Genomic DNA, 12,186 nt, shown 5'->3' with positions numbered 1-12,186 from the left:
AGGAAGCTCCTTGCTGCTTCCAAATGACCCCAAATCTCGGAGCCTGGCCCCTGAAAAATTCTCTAGTTCCATTCTCTTAAGAGACATTCTCCCCCATCCAGCCCTGCCCCTGAGCCAAAAAAAAAAAAACCCTCAAAAAAACACCCCTGATTGGGAAAGTTGAGAATAGCTGTCACTCTCCCTCCCCTTAGGCCCCATGTAGGTCACGTGTTGACCAGTCAGGGACTAGAGCAGCTGCCCCAGCAATGGCCCCATAATGGGTGGGATTATTTCTTATTGGCTGGAGAAGAGGGGAGGAGGGAGATCGTCTAAGAGAGGTGCCTACCCAGTTTGGGGAGAAATGGGGGAGAAGCGCTCTTGTTTTGGGTTTCAGTGACACTTTGGGCTCCAAGATGAGAGAGATTGGATAGGAGACTTTTGGTGAAAAACAGCACATCCTTTATCTCCCCCACTTCCTGGCACCTGGACCTCCAGGCAGTATGAGGTCCCAGGAATTTACACTAGATTTGTCCTAGAATGACCCTGACTCCCAGCCAAAGGCTGGGTGGAGCCAGTCTTCCAAGGACAGGGTATTTACCTGGGCTTCGTTTTTGAGCCTTCCAGCCAAAGCTCTTGGAAATGAAGTTTAGGATGGGGAAGAAACCTGGAATCTACAACTAATAATAAAGTATATTATACCTACAGTCATTGGAAGAACAGACATTAGCCCATATTTTTGATAGATTACAAGGCTGGGGTGGGGGCATTTACAGTGGTAGAAACTAAAGTGGGGCATTTTACTGAATACTGCAAGTTCTTCAGGGTAAGACCAAAGTCAAAATGGACTACAACCCCAAGGAAGGACCCATAGACCAGCCATCCCCTGCAGAGCCTCACCAGGGTTTGGGGATACAGCCAAGGGTTCCTTCTCTAGTCCAGGGTATCCTCCCCCAAAGCCACTTTTCTCCCCTTTTGGCACAGGTCCCTTCTAGGCTCCTCCTGTTCCATACCAACTCCCCCTCCCACATCACCTCTCTTCTTGGCCCCAGCTTCTCCTTCCCCTCCCTGGGGTGGGCGGGTCTCTACTGACAGCACTGACAGGAAATGCCTCTCATTCCATCCTCCAGCTTTGGGGCTCCTAGGGATGGACAGAGACCTCCCCCTTCCCACTGGTGGAGAGAGATGCAGCCCTTGGTCTGGGAGTCCAAGGGAGGAAAGGAAAAGGGGTGGGTGATTCTGGGTCCAGCTCTTCTCCACCTCCCTTTCCCAAGGGGCTGTCACGTGTGCTGGAGGGGGGGGGGGAGCTGGGATGCTGCTGGAGGTGGGGGAGGGATGTGGAAACAGCTGATTCGTCCGGAGGTCACACACTTTCCAGCAATCAGCTGTTACTGGGGATAAAAGCAGGAAGTTTCCTTAAAGGGACAACTTCTTCTACTCAGCCTAACAGGCATAGAATCTCAGAGCTGAAGAGACCTGAGATGTGGTCCAACCCCCTCCTTTGACAGATTAGGAAACAGTCTCTTCTCTCTATCTCCCTCTCCCAAGCCCAACCTTAACTGAAGGAAACGTGAAGCCTCTTCTTTCCCTGGAACTGAAAGAACCTACCCCTGACAGTGGAAAGAAACCTGGGCCAGGAGAAAGGCTAGCCTGAGTTTAAGCTGAGGGACCCTGTGCAAGTTATCACTCCAGCCTCATTTTCCTTATGTGTAAAATGAGGGGGTAAAACCAAAGGCCTCTAATGCCTCTTTCAACTCTATATGTTCCTGGGATGTCTCCATGCCTCAGTTTCCTCATCTATAAAAGAAGGTTGAACCCTTAAATCCTTTCCAGCCCTAAGTCATTAGCCTTCAATCCCTGGCTGCACAATCAGCTCCTCCCTCTCCCCCTCCTCCAGGTATGTCCCTTTAAATAACCTGTAAAGTCATCGACTCAGAGTCCCTTTTGCCAAGTCATTGGGTTCAGCTAAGTTTGCCCATCCCTTTCCACTCTGGGCTCTTATTGGTCCCTGGAGAAGAAACTGCTTCCTTATTGGTCTCCACCTTTGCAACCGCTCCTAACCTGAGTCAAGAGCAAGTTTTTTTTTCTTTCTTTCCTTTATGAAGCAAGGAGGGGGGGAAGAGGAGGTGGGGGAAACTAGGCCCCCTCCAGCTCCATTAGTTCCCAGGTTTGTGGCAGGAAGCCGCCCCCACCCAGCTTAAGGCTGAGCTGAAGCGTCTCCTTAGAGGCCATCCAGGGGGAAGGTTTGGAGGAGTTCAGTTGTTGCAGGGCCTAGAGCAGGGCGGTGAAGATTCGAAACCAAAACCGCGGAAAGACTGAGCCCTTCTCTCTGTGCCCACCCCTTACACCTCCCGGCGGCGACAGCCAGCAGGAGAGGTTCTGGGCCACATCCTAGCTCTTCCGCTGGCCCCACCCAATGAAATTGATGAGCCGGCTGTGCTGGCTCCCCCTGGGAATTGACAAACACATTTAGAGGGGAACCTCCCTCCGAAGTTTGGGTTCATCACGAGGCCTGACCATGCCCACCCCTAGGCTCCGCACGATCTCGGCTCCGGTTGCATCGGGGCACGAGTTCTCTCTCCACGTGTCTGGGCCTCTAGTCTTTAGCTCTAGCTACCTCTTCCTTCGAGGGACTCTGGCCCCAACTCCTCCTTCTCCTTCTCCCTTCCCACACACACGGAGGCGACCGGGTAGGAATCCTCGCCTGCTTCGCCACCTTAGCCCACTCTTGTGGGGCGTGTCCTATGGAAGTAGGCTTTTCCCCCTGGGGGAGGGGCGCTGGCCCTTTAAGGATTCTCCTAAACTGGGATCCGGGCTGAGTTTAAAAATGCCAACTCACAGAGCGCCCGGGATGCTGGGAACTGTAGTGCTAGCGGGAGAACTACGCTGGCCAGCATACACTGCGTCCAGCATCACTCTTCTTCCTCTTTCTCTCCAAGTAGGTGATTGGCTTTGTGAGACGCCAATCAAAAGAAGAAGCTTGAGACGAAGGCTAGGTGAGCGTCTTTGAACCTATTGGCTATTTCGCGAGTTGGGAGGCTTGGTTCTAAGCCGCTTTGCTCGGAAGGAAGGGGGTGACCTCGGTGTCAATCAGATCTGAAACGGCCAGGGAGGCGGGGATAAGGGTGGGACTGGGATGCCCTGGGCGTGGCCACGCTCGCCCCTCGGTGAGCGGTGATTGGCTAAGGGCTGTGCAACCGGGTGTCGTGCGTCACGACGCCGCCAGCTGATCGGAGGCTGGAGCCGGTGTGTGCTGGACGCTGGGGAGAGACGGTGGCGCCGGCCGAGGGGAGCGGACGCGTGGGACCGGCTCCCTCCCAATCCAGCTTTCCCTCCCCCCCAGCCTGCGCTCAGGTTCCTGCGCCCCCGCCCGGGACCAGGTGGGTGTGAGCCGTGGGGGCCGCGCTGGGAGTGGGGTCCGGCGGCCACACCCTGCACTCCGGCCAAAGAGAGGGCGGCGAGATGGGTGGGTGCCCGCCCCGGTAGAGGGGCGTCAACCCAAGTCCGATACGGGGAACCCTGGCCAGGGGAGCCCAAGTCCGATACGGGGGAGGGTGGGTTTGGGAGAAGATTCAGGTTCCTCGAACGGTGATAGGGGCCGGGGCGGCCCTGCCGCTGGCCAAGCGCAGACCAGGGTCCTGAGTCTAGGACCGGGGAAGCCAGCGTGGCGTCCGGCCCGGGTAAGTTTACGAACCAGATCCGGCGGGATGGGGCGGTCGGGTCGCCTCGCTCTGCCTCCCTCCCTTCCTAGCGCAAGCTCGGCCCTGGTCCCGAGTCCATCCCCTGTCCGGGGAGGGGTCGCTAGACGGGACGGCCCCTCCTCTCGGGGGGTGGAGTAGGGGAACCTTTTGTAAAGGAGGGGGCTAGTTAGGGGCGGCGGCGCGGGGGTCTTATGCAACTCCCGGGCTAAGGTTTCATTTGGGGGTGGGGGGGCCTAGAAACTCTCTCTCCCCCTCCCCCTTCGCCCCTTCCCTGGCCCGGCGGGCTTGGGCCTTGGGAAGGTCACCTCTGCACCTCCCCCCTGCCCCGCCCGTGTGAGCGGCCCCCAACCCAGGCCCGGCCCTGACCGCCCGGGAAGCCGGCTGGCTGGGTGGGGCGGTCTGAGTTAGTCATCACTGGGCTCCCTTCCCCGCCTCCTCTCCTCTTTTCTCCTCCCTCCACTCCCCCTACTATTGGCCTCTCTGGTGGCCTCCCTGCTATCTTCCCCCACCCTTAAGTCCCAGGCCCTGACTCCAGCTGCCACCATGGCTTGTCCTCAGAGCTGTCAGGGTGCCAAAGGGGTGATAGAGTAACTGGTCAGAGGGTTAGTGCCCCGGTCCTGCCTTTCTGCCAAGGGCACCTGCCTGGCTCAGGACTGGCAGGAGCAGAGCCTTGTGGGCTGAAGGGCTGGGGGAGGGGGCGACTGAGAGCTTGGTACAGAGGGCACATTCTTACGGCTCCTTTTCTGGAGAGTGGATGTGCCGGATTTACCCTGGGCCTCTGGCTACCTGCCCTTCTTTCTGCCCACGGGGAGCAGAAGTGTGCTGCTGGGCACTTTGGGTGGGGAGTAAGAGCCCCACACCCTGGGAGGGACGGATCCCCTTGGCCTAAGGCAGGCAGGGCCCCGGGCCACCCAACTCCCGGGTCCCAGCCACACCCCCAGCCCCCTCCCTGGGCCATGCTGCAGGCCGTGGCTTTTCCTGCTGATTCATGCGTTGGAGCCTCGGGGGCGGGGCCTGGGACTTGGAACAAAGTTCAGACACGGAGGGGCCGGCAGACAGCCTGGAATTCATACCAGATGTACCCGGAATGCGCAAGCGGAATGCCTGGCATCCAAGAGGCCTGGGGAACCTGCCCAGCCACCCGCCCCCTGCTGCTCTCTGCTCAGGCCCCTAGCCTGAGTCACCCTCTTTCAGATCCCCACTCTTCCCTTGCACTGCTCCTCCCACCCCACACACTTTCCCCTTCCCCTAGGCCTCTGCCACCCTCCTTCTCTGGAAGCTGAACTTCCCAGGAAGAGCTCCCTGGGCTGACCACTGGTCCAAGGAGCCTGGCCTGGCTGCGCCCCTCACCTGGGGCTTCCTTGGGGTGGTTCCTGGGCCAGCTTGTTGGAGGTGCTGCTGAGCTCAGTTCTGCCTGTTGGTTTGTTTGGTTCTTTTTTTCCCCTGTAGTGTAAAGGCCTACCGTGGGCTGGGGCTATGATGTGGTGGTGGGGAAAGGCCTCGAAACGGTGTGATGGTGGCAACTGGACCGTGGCCCTGCCTGGCAATTAGTGCCCCAGGATGGCTCTGACCAGCTTCTTCCCTCTTCTCCCCCCTCCTCCCTCCACTCCCCAGGATCCTGTGCCCCCACACACACTCCTGGCCGAGCCACAGCAGTTCTTCAGTGGCGAGCTTTATGTCTTGTCCCAGCTAAAGCTGCCAGTTGAAGAACTGCTGAGCTCTGCTCCTGTCTTCGAGGACGAGGAAGAGGCGCCGCCCTGCCATCTAGAAGGTGAAAGGCCCCAGGGGTGGGGGGAGGGGAGCAGAGCCACCCTGGGGGTGGGAGGGTGGCTTCCTCCAACATAACCCCTGAAACTGGGCAGTGGGAGGGAGGGATCTGAGGGCCCTGGGCTGTGGAAGGAACGCTTTGCTCTCTGTCCCCCAGCAAGGCCCTTGTGTGACCAGAACCACGAAGGGAGGGCCATCTCTGACTCTTCTACCCTTCCACCCCACCCCCCTTGCTGTAGAAGACTCTTATTTCCTATTTACTCCCCTTCCTGAACAGTCTGTTCCAGTAAAACTGCCCGCTACCTGTTCCGTGCACATAACCTTCCATCTCCTGCCTTTGTACAGGTGGCCCCTGAAGCCTGGAATTGTCTCCCTCCTCGAACCCCTAGCTTCTGGCAGAGCCCCTCAGGTGCCCCCTCCTGCTGCCTCCTCAGGTCAGCGGAACCTAGAACCCTTCTGCTCCTCTGTAGAAAGAGGGGCTCAGCCTCGCTTAGCTCTAAGGCTTCCTTCCCTCCGCTTCTCAGTTTGCCATCAATGGGGTTCCCCCAATTAGCAGCTCTTTCTGCCTTAGTTATTTCTCCTTGTGTTTGGGGGCGCAGGTTTGCTTCTCTTCCCCGCCCCCTCAAGTGTAAGTTCGTTGAGGGCAGGGACTGTTTGTTGGCTTTCCATCCTTGTATCCCTCTCACCCGAGCTGGTTAATAAACACTTGCTGGTTGACCTTTGCGTTTCTGGCAGTTTTCCTCATCCCGGTCCGTCCTGCTGACCTCTGTGTGAACGCAGAGCAGGTTTATTTATAAAGGGAAGTGAGATCCAGCCTTATTCCGGAGCCTGCATTCAGGGCTGCTCTAGGCTTCTAGTCCTGACTGATCTCTCACCCCTGCTAGGATTAAGTTCCCTGTTTGACTTCATATGAAGGGGATGGGAAAGGAAGGAGGGACCCAGGACTCCAAGAAAATCAAGGCTGGGATGAATAAAACAACGGGAAAATGTTAGGCTAGAAAGCTTTCTGTATCAATTTGGAGGGCTCTTTTTGGTCCTGTGTGCTCTCTGAACCCTTATCTCCCATAATCTTAATCCCTAGAACCTTTCCAGAGGCAGTTGGGGAGTGGAGGGGGAGGGAAGACTCTTCAGGTACTCTGGGCTGCTGCTGCTATCACTGTAAGGGCTACTGGGAGGATAGTGTGGGAGAACTCATTGTTCTTCTTTGACCGATTAACCTATCCCCCAAACCAGAAAAAAGGCTGCATTTCTCAGCAGGGGCCCGGAGTGGCTGCTGTGGCCTGCTGCTACTCTTCTGGCTCCCCACGTTGTGTGGGATTTCCAGAATGAAGAAAAGTAGAACTTAAATGTCAAGAGCTCCCCTCGCCCATATGCTGGGGCGCTAGGACACCCAGCACCAGAGAGACTAAGATGAAGAGGGAACCACCATGGGCAGAAGGCAGGGTGGGCCTGCTGGCCACATACCCAACCCAGGCTATCCCTGGCCTGATTTTAGTCTTTACTCAATTTTTTGATGGCCCAGATTTCCAATTGTGATGGTGGAAGGCCAGGTACAGAAGCTAAAAGAATCTACTTCACAGGGGTTCTAGGAAGGTCAAGAGTGGAGTGACGCTGGGATGTTTCCTCCAGCTCCCGGGCCCCAGAGGGTTAATGAAAGGGAGATTTACTTGCCCTTTGGGGGATGGAGGAGGCCTACATCACTAGTCCCTTATCTGGGTAAATGGGCCAGAGAAGGCAGGGAGGCCTACTCTAAAAGCTGGGTCGGGTCCCCTAGCCTTATTCTTTTCACTTGCCAGGCTTTGCTTCTCAGTCCCATCAGAGAAAACCTTCCTGGCCTTCCCTGTCCCAAGGAAACAGCCTTTCCCCAGCCCCCCTCATTTGTTAGTTCATATCAGCCTTGCCACACGGATACCCGAGGAGGGAGGAATGTGGTGGGGTGCCCCAGGGAGGTGGGGATGGCCCTAGAAACTGGTCCCAGGTGTAGATATGGAAGTCGCCTGCCAGATGGCAGGCTGTGAGCAGGAGGGGGGTAGAGGCAGGGGGCAAACTCAGGTGTAGGAGCAGAAGCATCCGTCCTTGAGCCAGGCAAGGGGCAGGGCTCGTCCCTGTGGGATTTCCCCCCAAAGCAAGTTTATCTGTGTGCAAGCACTCAACCTTGAATGAGGAAAGAATTCATGGGGCAAAAAAGGTGTTTGTGGGAAGAGAGGCCCAACCTTGGTGAAGGTTGGGGAGAGCGTGTAGGAGTCGGCCTTTCTTGGTGCCAGCTCATGACTCTCAGAGTCCCTGCCCTGCCTCCACCGAAGGGGCTGAGGACCCCTGCTGCCCCTTCCCATCCCTGCTGGTTTGTGGGTGACAAGGGAGGCGCTGTCTCTACCAGAGGGGTCTTTCAATGGCCTGAATCTGGAGACTAGATTTCTCCCCTTTGTGACCACTCCCCCCCACGCACACTTCTTTAGAGGGCCAAGAATGCTTCCATCCCTTTCCCCCTCTGGCCTCAGCTGCTTGGGTGGCCTCTGGGAGGATGAGGTGTGTCCCAGAATTCTGCCTTCTTGACCTGGAGTAACATTTGTGCAGGCTGAGAAAAAAGGGGGCTCTCAGGGCAGCCTCGCCATCATCTTTGCGGTGTGGCATTTATAGAGAGGTTTAGTGTTTGCAAAACACTTGACAGGTTTTACTTAATCCTCACTGATCCTGAGGAGTGTTAACCCCTTTTACAGATGAAGAAACTGAGGCACAGGTTAAGTGGTACATACCAGTAAAGTGAGGCTGGATTTGAACTCAAGCCTTCACTCCACCTACACCAGACTTTATAGTGCCAAGATAAGGGGGTGGGGGAGAAAGTCTTAGAAGTTGATGGGGTGGGGGCAGTTAGGTGATTCTGTGGATGGAGAGCCAGGCCTGCAGACAGGAGGTCCTGGATTCAAATTTGTCTAGTCGTGTGACCCTGACCAAGTCTCTTAACCCCCATCGCCTAGCCCTAGGATTCTTCTACCTTGGAACCAGCGCGCAGTTCTGATTTTAAGACGGAAGGGAAGGGTTTTAGAAGGAAAAAAAAAAGTTGACCCTGGCCCCTCCCTCCCCAGTTCCTCTCAGTATGATGATGCTCGGTGGCTCATGGTTCCGAAGGGGTCTTGACCGGAAGGAGGGGGCGGAGCGCAGGTGTCTTGGGTGGAGGGTGCACCCCGCCTCTGCCTTCGAGGCCTAGCTGGGAAAACTAAACTAGGGAAAGGTTGAAGCTAGGAGTGGGGGGATGGGAGTGGCGAAGGGAACCAAGGGGAAAGGTGCAGAGGCGGGGCCCCCTTGGCCCTTGGAAGGCCTGGGGGCCACGGAGAACCTTTCGGCTGGCAGTCCGGCCTCAGGCGAGCCTTTCCAAACTCCGAGTGAAGGCACGAAGAGGTTCCAAGCCCCCAGAAAGCGAGAGGGTACACGTGGGAACCCCCTGCTGGGACCACGCGAGGGCGGGACCCGGTCGGTTGCCGTGGTTACGGAGGCGGGCACCCGGCGGGCGCGCCAATGAGAATGGAGATCAGCGCGTGGGGGCGTAGCCAAACTCCAGAAGCTTTACCAGAGGTTCGAGGTTTGGCAGCCGGGCCGGGAAAGCTCTGAAGCCGAACCCGGACTGGAGCGATGGCGCTGGCTGAACTCGCAGCGGCGGGAGCGTCGTTCGCCGTGTTTCGGGGGCTGCACCGGGGCCTCGAGTTGCTGCCCAGCCCGCGCCTCGCCGCCCCCCAGGACCGCTGGACGTGGAGGAATATCTGCGCTTCCTTCGTGCACAGCCTGCTGTCTGGGGCTGGGGCAATGCTCTGGTGTGCGGGGCGCGGGAGACTGGAGCGGGGGACCCCGGCGAGAGCCGAGCGGGCGGCGGGGGCTCAGGCACTGACCTTCTGCTCCCCCCTCCCAGGATGGCCCACTACTCACATCTGGTGTCGGATTTCACCCACAGCTGCCCCCCCAGGACGGTCGCTCTGGTCTCACTGTCCATCGGTAGGTAGGGGGTCGTGGGGTGCCCGGGGCGGCCCTTCGGGCCTCCTCCCTGCCCACCCCACTCCCACACACATCCCCCTTCACCCCTGCAGGTTATTTCCTGGCAGACGGGGTGGATCTTCTGTGGAATCAGACATTTGGCCAGTCCTGGCAGATGCTTTGTCACCACGCCATGGTGAGCCGGGGAGTGGGGTAGGGTTGGCCCGGAAAGAGAGGGGAGGCAGCCTGAGCCAAGGCTGCCTCCCCTCCCCTTTCTGTCTCCCCCTCACATACACTCTTGTTAGGCCTCTGACCCTGGGCCCCTTGCTCCCATCAGGGTATGTTTCCGGAGACTCCATCCACTGAGCCACCTACCTACCTCAGGGGCAGAGCCCTGGCTCAGCTTGTAGCCCCGCCGCCCCATTTGGGGACCTCTGAGCCCCAGCCAGGAGTTCTCCAAACCCCGGCTATTAAAAAATATCCTAGGCCTGCAGGGGACCTCCAAAGACCCTCTCCATGCGAAGCTCAAACCTCTGGGCGATGGGGAGCTTATTGCCCACGGAGGCAGCCCCAGGACTGTCTCTGGGATCCCAACAGAACAAAATCCCTACATCTGGATCCAACGGAGTCAAGTCTCCAGCATGGCATGGGAAAGGGCACCTGGGCTTGCCAAAGGGCCTCCCGTCTGGTGTCTGTCCCCTTCTTACTAAGTCTGACACTGGGACCTCCTGATGCCATCTGGCTTTCCTCCCGCTCAGGGTGGGGTGTCCTGGGGCCCCTCAAAGCCAGAGGCGTGGCTCCACCTGTTTTAAAACCCTAACTTTCCATCTGTGTATCTGCTCCAAGGCAGAAGAATGGTAAGAGCTGGGCAATGGGGGTTAAGCAGCTTGCCCAGGGTCACACAGCTAGGACGTGTCAAGGGCAGATTTGAACCCAGGACGTACCGTTTCCAGGCCTGGCTCTCCATCCACCGAGCCACCTACCTAGCTGTCCCTCCACAAGGGGATTCGGAAGGTATCACACATTTGGGGATGAAGGTGCCAGGACAGCTAGAGGCTAAGGAAGAATGAGTGGGAATGGCCTGGAGAGGGTATAAGCACATGGGAGGGCTCAGTTTAAGGCCTTCCTTGTTCCATCAAACAGCACCGGGTTAGGCGTGGGCGTGTGGTGGAAGTCCTGGGGCTGGGGGCCAAGTGCCCGAAGTCTCCTGGGAAGCCTTGCTCAGGAGGGAGCCCCCCCCTAACCCCTGTCCTCTGACCCCCAGTCGGTGAGCTGCCTGGCCACGGCTGTGCTGCCTGGCCATTGTGTGAGTGTCTCAGTGGTGCCTCTGCTTTTGGAGGTCAACTCGGCCTGCCTGCATTTCCGAACGCTGCTTCTGCTCTCCGGCCAAACCTCTACTGCGGTCTTCGGTCTGGCCAGCTGGGCCGCCCTGGCCACCCTGCTGGTATTCCGCCTCCTGCCCCTGGGATGGATGAGCCTGCTGCTCTTCTGGCAGCATCAGCACTTCCCCCTGGGCCTCAGTGCCCTCTGGGGAGTCGGGCTCTTCACCATCACCGTCATGAGCGTTAAGCTGGGCATCGACCTGGTGGTGAGCGACGGCCTGTGGGCCCAGACCCAGCTCTTCATCTCTGCCAAGAAGAAGGCCCAAAGCGACTGGGAATGTGGGGGCGGGGATGCCACCAGGCGCCCCTACAGAGACGCCTCCCCCAAGCGGCAGGATTAGGTCGGGCTCGAGGTGTCCCGGATGCTCTGGGCCCGTGAGGCTGGGTCAGGGAGGAGGGCGGCTTCTCGTCATTGGCCCTAGAACTCGCCGGCCCGGTTCTCCCTCGTGGTCCGGGAGGAGGAGGACTCCTGGAGCGTGGCTGGGACGCCACCATATTCCTGGTGCTGAGGCTAATGGCCGAAGTGGGCACATCCACGTTGACTATTTTTTATGAGGCAGTTATTCTCCGCATTATCGTACCTAGGGAAATGCAGCAGCAGATGGAGGCAGAAAGGGTTGAGCCAGCTGAACGTGCCCGAGTAAACAGGGCCAGGTAGGAAGGACCACAGCCGTGACAGAAACATGGCGATGGATGTCGATCCCTTGGCAGCTGCCTGGAACCAGCGGGAATGGTGGTCCGGCTGATCTAGACACCGTTGAATGTTGGGCAAGAACTAAATTTCCGGGCTGTTGGTTTGTTGTTTTTAGTTGCACTGATAATTGTGTACCCCAACCCTAACTGCTTCTCCCATCATCCTCTATTCCTGTCTCTCCTTAAAGAAAATATAGAAACTCCCAAGTCTGGAGTCAGAGTCTTTTTTCTTGCAACTTGGGCTGGGAAAGAGGATAGAGCCACTGGGTACCGGGGGCCATGCAGACCCGGGATCTAAGCTCCCAGGGAGGGAAGCAGGGGAAGAGAGGAGCCCATGGAGCCAAAGAGGGGTAAGGAACATTTCTTTTTCTCTGAGCATCAGTAATAACCTGTCTCTTGTCACATATGTTCAGTGACCTCATGTTCATTAGGCCATTTTCCTTCAAGGAAAATTTCCTGGCTTAAGGGAAACTTTGGCAGATTCCAGTCACTCCTCTGCTACAACCAAAAGGGACAGCCCTCCTCGTGAACAGAAAAGAGGGGACTGAAAGCTAGACAAAGAGGGAGCAAGATACCAGAGGGAGGACAAAGGGAGTGAAAGAGCCGGACACACATAGACAGATGGGAAAGAAGTGAGGAAGAGATACTAAATAAGGGTGGCAAACAGAAAGGGGGAAAGAGAAGGAGAGAAACTTGATTGCCTG

At 57.5% G+C, this 12,186-nt stretch overlaps 1 protein-coding gene and 3 non-coding genes across 8 annotated transcripts; 3 read left to right on the top strand and 1 right to left on the bottom strand.

Annotated features, from left to right (window-relative positions):
• The first annotated feature begins 3,174 nt into the window (after positions 1 to 3,174).
• On the top strand, positions 3,175 to 11,696 carry TLCD2 (TLC domain containing 2). Of its 5 annotated transcripts, none has more exons than XM_056819612.1 (6): positions 3,176 to 3,356; positions 5,292 to 5,448; positions 5,790 to 9,250; positions 9,346 to 9,428; positions 9,521 to 9,603; positions 10,672 to 11,696. In XM_056819612.1, exons 3-6 carry the CDS (start codon positions 9,072 to 9,074, stop codon positions 11,128 to 11,130), a joined length of 804 nt encoding a protein of 267 aa, XP_056675590.1. In that variant the 5' UTR covers positions 3,176 to 3,356; positions 5,292 to 5,448; positions 5,790 to 9,071; the 3' UTR covers positions 11,131 to 11,696. The 5 variants fall into 5 exon arrangements, with proteins under 5 accessions (XP_056675587.1, XP_007485815.2, XP_056675590.1 ...); XM_056819610.1 differs by having other exon boundaries at positions 5,127 to 5,448; XM_056819611.1 differs by having other exon boundaries at positions 3,176 to 3,656; positions 5,127 to 5,448.
• MIR7268 (microRNA mir-7268) lies at positions 5,198 to 5,256 on the top strand. Its single transcript, NR_127460.1, has one exon. It is a non-coding gene; the product is annotated as a microRNA mir-7268 (primary transcript).
• MIR22 (microRNA mir-22) lies at positions 5,320 to 5,400 on the top strand. The gene has a single exon (NR_032152.1). It is a non-coding gene; the product is annotated as a microRNA mir-22 (primary transcript).
• On the bottom strand, positions 5,329 to 5,390 carry MIR3600 (microRNA mir-3600). Its single transcript, NR_162873.1, has one exon. It is a non-coding gene; the product is annotated as a microRNA mir-3600 (primary transcript).
• Positions 11,697 to 12,186: the final 490 nt, after the last annotated feature.

The sequence above is a fragment of the Monodelphis domestica genome, chromosome 2 (genome assembly GCF_027887165.1).
Source record: "Monodelphis domestica isolate mMonDom1 chromosome 2, mMonDom1.pri, whole genome shotgun sequence".
Lineage (NCBI taxonomy): Eukaryota > Metazoa > Chordata > Mammalia > Didelphimorphia > Didelphidae > Monodelphis > Monodelphis domestica.
The sequence above is the reverse complement of the archived record's forward strand: the minus strand, read 5'-3'. Positions and strand labels throughout refer to the sequence as shown.